The following is an 8,973-nucleotide window of genomic DNA, read 5'->3' on the forward strand; positions in this document are numbered from 1 at the left end:
AATGTAACTCCAAGTGACACTACTAGCAGTCATTTGGAGGAGTGACAATAGTAGCCAATGCTGGAGAACTAGCTGGGATTTCCTACCCATGACTGTTGCCTAATGCAAATTTAATGAAATAGTAATTGTTTACTGAGAAACAGTGTGAAGCCACACATGGGGACATGGGAACAGCGTTTGGAGACAGATATAGGTAGTGAAGGACACCCCTGAGGTGAACCCCAAAACTGGGGTCAGACCCCCCAGCTCATCAGGAGCTCAGCAAGGGGTCAGTTGTCCAAGCAGCCAGGGGCTGAGGGGAGCCTAGGGGAGAGGCTAGGGAGGACACAGGCTGCACAGGATGCCCTGGGCACTGCTGGGCCTAGCTTTATTCAACACAGACTTACACCAATTTTATTAAATTCCATTCCCTGTGTCCTCAAGGAAAGTGACCCTGTGTCTGACTCAGCACCAGCATGAGCATCCGCAGCACAGCACTCGGCAGGTTGCTCTGAGTTTTCGCTGCAGCCGGAGAGCTCTCAGCATGCGGTTGACCCGAGCTACCAGGGACTGGGACTCACGGGTTACGTCCGAGGACTTAACAGTCATGACTGAAAGAGAGCACTGAGGTGAAGCCCCCTGTCCGCAGAGATCCCCCTGCATCCCCCCCTTGCCCCAGCCCATTCTCCCCACTCACTGCTGAGGTTATCATCGTCATTCAGGTCCCTCAGGTACCACCTGGCCATCACTGGGAACAGAAATCTGTCAGCTCCTGCTCTCCCTGGCCCTGCCCTGTCCCCCTCACAACGGACCCTCCAGGGACCACCAGGGGGGTGATACTGAGCAAGGTGGCCACCAAGCCGACCTGCGGGGACAAGGGGGGCAGAGGAAGGCCAAGGCTCTGCCTGGGTAGCCCCAGGGCTGGGGAGGTCATGGGCCAGGGTGCCCAAAGAGGGACCCAGGGGCTGGGGCTCACGAGTGAACCGGCGGGCTGTCTCTCTCACGGTGGTCTGAGGGCACTGCAGGTATGGCCAGCTCTGTTCCAGGTACTCTTCTACTCTGTTAATGTTTCTCTCCAGCTGGAGAGAGGACAAAGGCACAAGGCTGGCATGTGCCCTCCTCAGCTGGCCAGACCAGTCCCCTCTTCCCAGCCATCCCATTCCCACTTAGGACATTCCTATCTTCCAGACAGAGCCCAGAGGGGGACTCAGGCAGAGGGGGCTTGGCAGGCCTGAGACCCCTCTGTGCATCTGCCAGGACACAGAAAAGGTGGGGGTTCCCCTGGGGAGAGGGGAGGGCCCCAGAGAGGAGCCCTTGGGGCCAGCTCCAGGCTGGGATTGAATTTGGGGTTGTCCTCACCAAGCGCTCTGCGATATCCAATGGGTGCTTTGTTTCGATCGGCTGCTTGAGCTCTTCCCACCCCAGGATCTCAGCCACGGAAAGGAGGGCTTCCCTGGAGGCCTGATGAGCAGCAAAGAATGGGAGATGGCCCTACGCCTGGGGAAGGAGACCTGTCGTCCCCCTCCTCTTGGTCAGACTGCAGTCCCAGAGACCCCAGGGCATCCCTATGGGCATTCTGCAGCTGGGGCTGCCTCAGGTCTAAGTGAGCAGAGCTCTGAGCCTTGGGCTCATCCTGCCCTTTGGAGCTGGGACATATCCTGGCCATGGGCTGCTTCTGCTGAAACCTGCTGGGCCAGGTAGGGCAGGTGTGGGTCAGCAGCCTTAGCCCACAATGCTCAGACCACCCCTGTGGAGTCACCACTGCTCAGCTTTGAGCCCCTCACCTGGGCCACGCTCTCAGACATCTCAGTCATGTGGAGGAGCAGTGGCATCACTCCCTTCCGTGCTTTTCGTTTCATTCTCCACACGTCCCAGCACACTGCAGCTTCCACCAGTTGTTTGAAGAGGAAGATGGAGTACTCTCGCACTTCGGTGCACTCCTGGGATGGAGGACAGGATATGCTGAGCAAGGACTCCAGCACAGGAGTCTCAGGTTTCCCAGAGGCAGAAGACATCCCTCAAGGGATGGAGGAGGGAAGAAGGTGATGGCTGAGCCAGCCACAGGTTCCAGCTCCTTACATCATCGAAGAGTGGCAGGAGCTGCTGCAAGAGCCGCACCGCCATTCTGCTGGCACCATTCCTCCCTGCGTGATGTACCATGATGTGCAGCACCCGCAGGGCCTTTAGCCTGATGACTTTGTTGGTGTGCTGCAGGAGCTCCACAATGTCCGGCAGCAGGAACCGAAGTCTTCTTGCCTAGATGAAGCACAGAGTTTCCTCTTGTGAAGCTGTCAAAGCCCACTGGGCAGCAACCAAGTATGAGAGAGCAGAGGGGAGGGGAGTGGGGGAAGGAGAGCAAAACCTTCCTGTCCCTGGCTCAGTTACTCTACTTTTCTGACCAGGACAATGGGTTGGCAATCCTACAGTCCTGGAAAGCTCCTCGGGGCACCCAGCAGCCCTGTCCACAGCAGGGAGGGTGTGGGAAGCTGTCACCCAGCTCCTGATGCCCAGTCAAGGCCAGGCCACTGTTCTGGCCTGTGGGACTCAACACCTTACTCACCATCTCAGGACTCTGCAAGGCACTGCTGAGACCTGTGAGTGCCAGTGAGAGAAATTCTGGCTTTGGACACTTCTGACTTTCCCTGAGGAGTTCAGCGATTTCAATGTTGGTGGGGTTCAGTGTCTGAAACAGAGGTGGTGGTGAGAGATGGGCAGAGATGTGGGGCTCCTGTTCCCTGTAGGCAGCTTGGGGTGAGGGTACTGGGGCCAGGTGCCTATCCTGGGGGTAGCCCTGTCCCTGTACCCTCAGAGGGTTTTTGCAGGCTCCTCGTGGCCTCTGACCACCAGCAGCATCTGAGGAGTAACTGGAGAGCAAGAGCTGGTATGGAGGAGTAGGTGACAAGTGTCTCCTGTCCCCAAGGTGAGCCAGGACAGGTGACTTACCACCTTATAAACTCTGATGGCATACAACACAGTGGGGCTGAAGAGCTCGCCATCCTGCTCTTCCGGTGAGTGAACCCTTCCCTGCAGCTCCATCCAGAACTTGGATGTGATGTTGAGCTGAGAATACATCTGGTCCCACACGGCCAGGGCGGTGCTGCCAAGCACAGAGAGCCGTGTCAGCAGGGCTGCCTCAGCCATGGCACTGTGCCCAGGTGAGCGTGGCCAGGCTGGAGTCCTGGGGTCCCTCTCCTCCCTGTCCCTTGGGGTGTTGGGGCTGGTACCTGTCATATGGTGCTGTGGAAGTCAACATGCTGCGCACCAGTTCCCTGGGGAATTTGTGAGCCAGCACTGAAAGCAAGATGTCCAGGCTCTCCACATCAGATGCCAGGTTGGTGTGCTCCAGGCACTCATGGATGCCCCTCACAATGCTTGGCACCTGGAGGGGACAAAGGTACGGGTGGTGCTGCAGCCATGTCCTCAGCTGCTCTTCCTAGACCTCTGTTCTGCCTTCAGGTGAATTCAGGGGCACAAGACACCTGAGTTCGGGATGGAGGGAGGCAGGAGGGACAAGACCGGGCAGGGCAATCCAGCCACAGGTCACTTACATCTGCCAGCCAGAAGTCAGGGGATCTCATGGCCAACTGCAGGAAGTGTCTTGCTGCGTGATGGCCAGAGGTGCTGGAGTCCTGCATCGCCTCGATGGCCGCAAGCATGATATATGTCCTCTCAGAAGGTGTGAGATAACATTCCAAGGCCTGTGGCAAGAAGGAGGTGAGTGAAGGCCTGTCACACCAAGGGCCCTGATGGTGCTACTTGGCTGGACAGTGTGAGCAGCCTTGGCCAGAGGTGCTCAGCAGTGCTGGTGACAGTGCCTGCAGGAAAGCTGGCAGGAGTGCCCACAGTCGCTGCACGGGGAAGGATGAGGGGCATTCACAGGCATGGCGTGCTGGCCTTCCAGAAAACCTGGTGGCCAGGAGAGCTGGAGCTGTTCTAGGACACTGGAGTGTCCCTTGCTCAGGGACAGCAGGAATCCTCTTGCCAGGGACAACCCCACTGATTCAGGGTCCTTTTGCTCACATAAGGCCCCTGCTGATGCCCCAGAGAAGAGTCCCAGCTGGAGGGGAGCTCATTACCTTGATCTGGGCCCTGATGTTGTTGCACCACTGCAAGAAGGTGACAGGTAGACGCAGGTGTTTTCTATAGTACTCTTCAGGGTATGATATCCTCCCTAAAGGGTGGGGGAAGCACAGGAGAGTAGATCAGCCAGAGTAGCTTTTGATTCTGGAACTGTCCCAAGATCTACTGCAAGGAGGCGCGACAGAAGTGAGCAAGGTGGTTTTGGGGGGGCATCAACAGTCACGGTGATCAAGGACAGCTTTGGCTTGGGGGGTCCCCAGCTCAGTGGGTTTCAGAATCGAGAAATGAGTGGAGAGGGAGGGCAGCACAGAACAGATCCTGGACATGAGAAGAGCACTTCGCTGCTGCATCAACTGAGAGCTGGGATGCTCTGGGGAAGCAGCTGGAGGGGCAAAGGCAGTCAGGAAGAGCAGCAGAGCTACTGGGAATGTGTGTGTGTGTGGAGAGATGAAGGCTGCCACAATGGTTCTTACTGTTTTTATCAAAGATGAATTGACTGAGGTAATAAAAAGCTCTTGAAGCTGAATGTTTTGTCTTTCCCTCGGAAAACTGGAAGCAGAGAAGACGACCCAGCAGCTGTCCCAGGATGGGGATCTGATTTGTTCTGAAGTCATCAGGCCAGTGCTGGGTGAGGAAGGCAGAAAAAGAAAAGGGCTGAGGGCAGGCATCTGGTGCCAGAGCCCTGAACCCAAGGTGTTCCCAGGGCTGGATCCAGGTGAGTCCAGGCTGTGCAGGACCCTGCAGGTCTCCTGGAGCAGCCAGCTGGACAGCAGCCCTACAGGGAGAGCAGCGGGGAGAGGGGCGTGGCCTGGCTGGAGGACTCCTGGGCCTTACCTTCTGTGTGGACAGTGCATAGCTCAGATTTCCAATCCTCTCCACAGCCCTCACCTGCACGTCTGTGTTCTCAGAGTCAATCAGGTCCAGCAGCATCTGGGAAAAGCGAAGCTGCTGGTGAGCCCCGGGAGCAGACACCAATTCTGGCAGCAGCAGCGTGGCTCCACTCCTGGGCAAGACTTGGGCTGTCCCTCAAGGCTTCCTCTGACCTCCAACAAAGTCTTGTGGGGCTCCGCCCCTGGAATCCCTCTCAGGCCAGGGACAAAGGCCCAGACAACCTTGTGGCCAGGCAGTTGCCACCCTCTGCAGCCACTGTGCTAGAGAAGAGCCTGGTGCCAGCCCCTTGTTCCCTAGGGGAGGTGGGCACACTTTGGCTGCACAGAACTGGGCTGGGGACCACCCATCCAGGAGTGGGCAAACCCTCCTCCCTAGGGTGAGGAACAGCCCTGTGACCCCCTCTCTTTGCACAGGCCAGACCTCCAAGATGTGCTGCAGCTCCTCAACGACTCTGGGTGGAGGAGAGTTGAACACCATTGTCTCCAGCATGACATCCATGGCATCCAAGGTCTGTAAGGAAGACAGAGAGCAGTGGTGGTGATTCTGCTGTCTCTTCCACCCCAGGAGACTGATCGGAATGCCCAGTGCTAGGGAAGGATGTCCAAGTTTCCTGGGAGAGAACTAGGGACAGGCAGTCTGCTGCAGGCACAGCACCTGGTGGCACTGGATGTGGCTGGGCCTCAGGAAAGGGACAGAGGACCTGGGTGGAAAAGCAAAGCGGAGATCCTGCCCTGCCTTGGTCATGGAGCAGCACGGGGTGGCCAGGGAGCAGCCCAGAGGGACTGGGTGCTCCCACAGATTACCCAGCACTTACCGTTGAGTAGTATCTGTTTCTTTGTCTCATGCCCTTGTCTGAAGGAAGCCAGAAGACACTGGAGATACAGGCTTCGAGGAGGCTTCTCCTTTTGCCCTCTAGCACTGTGCCCACGGAGCTGCAGAGAGAGAGAGGGGCCAGCTGGATCCTGGTGCTGGGACCAGCACCGTGAGACCACAGAGTGCTGGGTCCCTGGGAGGGATGGGCAGGTGGACATGGAGGTTTGGGGCAGGAGTGGCCAGAAGGGATGGGCAGGTACCTCAAAACAGTGATGGCCCGCATGGCGAGCTCCCTCACAGGTGAGCGCAGGTGCTTCTTGGGCTCCTCTTCCAGCAGCATCTGCAGATCACAACCAGGATGAGACTTGGCAGCTGCCACCACCCATTGCCACCAGCCGCTTGCCCTGCCCAAATACTGCCCTTGCCCCCTTCCCCTGAGTGCCAGGTGTTCCCTCACCTTGATCTTCTCTACCAGATTGATATTTTGGAAGAAGATTTCCAGGCCCTCTAACAAGCCGGTGTCCAAGGCACTGCTGCACACATAGATGATGTTCTCCAGGAACATCCTTTTGTCATCCTCGCCCTGACAGCCCGGGGACAGAGAGACAACTGAGGAGTGTGAGAGGGGAACCTGCAGCCAGAGGTCTCCACAGGGAGTCCTGGGGTGCAGTGCCTTGTAGGAACAGCAGGTCTACCCAGCCAGCACACCTGGACGGGCACAGCAGCTGTTGAACTGGCTGCAGTTACCTGGTAGGGGCTCCTGACAAAGTCCTGGAGAAAATCTAGGGCTTTCTGCTTCACTCTGTACATTGGCAGCCAGCTGGCATCTAAAAGAGGGGAGAGCAGGAAGAGCTGCAGAGGGTCTGGTGACAAGTGAGAGCAGAGGGAAGGATATCCATCTACCACCCAACCCTGTGCTTCCTCCCCCGGCCCAGCTGGAGGTTGCCTCTCAGGTCCCCCAGTGCCAGTGTGCCAGGGAAACAGGATCCTGGTATCACACAGGGTGCCCAGCCCTGCCCAGCCCAGCAGGGCCCCTCACACACCCAGTTGCAGGGGCTGCTCTGCAGTCACATCATGGGGCTCTGCTGGAGAGCTGCTCTCCTGAGGAGCCCCATCTTCCTCTTGGGCCGCCCTGGAGGGGCTGGGGGGTCTCTCTGCCATTCTGTGGGTGGGGACTGGGGAAGCTTCTACAAATGCCTCATTGTCGTGGGGCAAGATATGGGGTGGACTGTGCATGGCGGCTCTCGCCAGCTCAGTTTTCCCATCTTGTCCTGTCACTGTTCTGCTGCACACTGTGGGCCACCACCTCACTGACCACACGTGCTGCAGTGGGGGTGTCACAAAGGGCCCCCTGCCACCTGCCCCTGACAACAGGGCTTACTCAGGGACTGTTGACACAGAACCTACCCCTAAAAATGGGGGCCAGTGACCCACCACTGTCCAGGCAGGGAGGGGCAGGGTGTCCCTGGGGGGCATGAGACTGGCTCAGCCCTGGGCACTTGGGTGCTCTTGGGCTACCTCCAAGCACCTTTTGCCTCCTGTCCCTGCAAGATATTCCTGGTACCCTCTAGCGTGTCCCAGATCCCTGTCTTCAGATACCCTGGTGTGCCCTCAGGACATCCCTTTCTCTGCACTTCAGAGCCCTGCCTCTGCCCCTCAATGACATTATATATGTCAGGTTCATTCAATCCTAACAGAAATCGTTGGGTTTGCCACCTCAGCTCTTCCTCACACCAACCAGAAGAGCTCATGCAGAAAAGGGGACAAAGAGAAGGAGAATTCTGCTGAGTTTGCCCTTTCTGAATTTGGAAGCTCCCAGCAATGGAGATTTCCCTCTCCCTGGTTTTTGGCTTGTTCTGGTCTGGGACAATGATGGAGAACACCTTCTTACAACCACAGCCTCTTCCCCACTCTGCAAATCACATCCAGCACTGCTCTGTTCTGGACCCCTCCCCACAACCCAATGTCCTGTGTGGGACCTTGAGCTGCCCCAGGGGTGGCTGTGTTGCCTCCACTGGGGCGGAGGAGCCCTGGGCTGGTGTGGCAGGGCTGAGTTCCAGCCTCTGTGTGAAGCTTGGGCTGAAAAGGCAGAGGATGGCACTCAGCTTTTGACACATAAATTGCTCTTGTGAAACAACACATTCCTAGAAGAAGGGACAAAATCATCCTCCTCTGCCACTTCCACCCAGTGGGGTGAAATATGTTGTAAAGAGACCACTCTAATAAGTAAAACTCATACAAATCCTTTAGAGCTTGAGACATTTATGTCCTTATCAGAGTCCAGACTTAGCAGCTTGGGTCTATTTTAACACAAAACAGAGAATTTTGCCTAAAACCTATTGCTGTTTCTCGGAGAGGAAAGAAATTTTGCATCTTGGCAGTCCTGGGGCTGGGCTAACAGTTATACCAGAGACTTCTCCTCCCCAAGTCCTTTTAAACTCAAGAGTCTCTGTTTATACAGTGCTTAGCCCAAAGGGGGCTCATTCTGTGTTGGCCCTTTGGCACTGCTGCAATAAACAGGATTAATAACTGAAGTCAGCAGAGCTTGGTACCTGTTAGAATTTCCCATGGACTACGCAGAAGGTGCTGTTCCTACAAGCATCCTGGCAGTGAATTATTTATGGGCAGCATAAGGCTCGCAGTGCTTGCCAGTTTATTAGATTCATAACTAGCTCTGCTAGGTCCATTGAGTGTGTCTGTGCATATACGGTCAGTTGTTTCTCTCCAATCCCCTACTAGTTAGGGAAGATCTGCTTAAACACATTTCCAATATAAACGCATCACTTTGTGACCTAGATGTGAGAAAATCCTGGAGAGGCAAATGATTGTTACTATGGAAAAAAAAAGAGCTTGTTAGGATATGTCAACTAAAGATGCAAATTTTCATTCAAGCACAGGCTGAAAAACAAAAACCCAAGATTATTTGGATGGTGAGAAAGTTTAGTTTACTCCCCAGTTTCACAGCTTCTAAGAGGCCTACTTGTGAGGGTTTTATTTGGAAACAAGTGGACATCTCCCTTCTTTTATGGTATATGCTTATTTTTGATACCCAAGGACCGGCAGTTCACTGTATGGGTGTTGCAAAGGATTTTAAACACAATTCTCTCTTCAAACCCATGGATATGAGCACTTGTCTTCCAGCTAATATCTGCTATTCCAGTTCCAACACATCTCAGAATAGGTGTTATTAAAGGCTCATTTTATCCTGCG

At 55.5% G+C, this 8,973-nt stretch overlaps 1 protein-coding gene across 1 annotated transcript; it reads right to left on the reverse strand.

The window, feature by feature from the left end:
• Positions 1–393: 393 nt before the first annotated feature.
• On the reverse strand, positions 394–7,122 carry LOC113946033. The gene is made up of 19 exons (XM_027640881.1): positions 6,807–7,122; positions 6,511–6,590; positions 6,221–6,346; positions 6,024–6,103; positions 5,765–5,882; positions 5,371–5,460; positions 4,894–4,989; positions 4,533–4,683; positions 4,056–4,150; positions 3,528–3,677; positions 3,204–3,358; positions 2,923–3,076; positions 2,540–2,662; positions 2,059–2,235; positions 1,764–1,919; positions 1,339–1,440; positions 956–1,058; positions 677–727; positions 394–590 (listed from the first exon to the last, which is right to left on the reverse strand). Exons 1-19 carry the CDS (start codon positions 6,997–6,999, stop codon positions 445–447), a joined length of 2,346 nt encoding a protein of 781 aa, XP_027496682.1. The 5' UTR covers positions 7,000–7,122; the 3' UTR covers positions 394–444.
• Between the last annotated feature and the right edge of the window lie 1,851 nt (positions 7,123–8,973).

This window comes from Corapipo altera, unplaced genomic scaffold (genome assembly GCF_003945725.1).
Source record: "Corapipo altera isolate COAL_440 unplaced genomic scaffold, ASM394572v1 55, whole genome shotgun sequence".
NCBI classification, from domain to species: Eukaryota; Metazoa; Chordata; class Aves; order Passeriformes; family Pipridae; genus Corapipo; species Corapipo altera.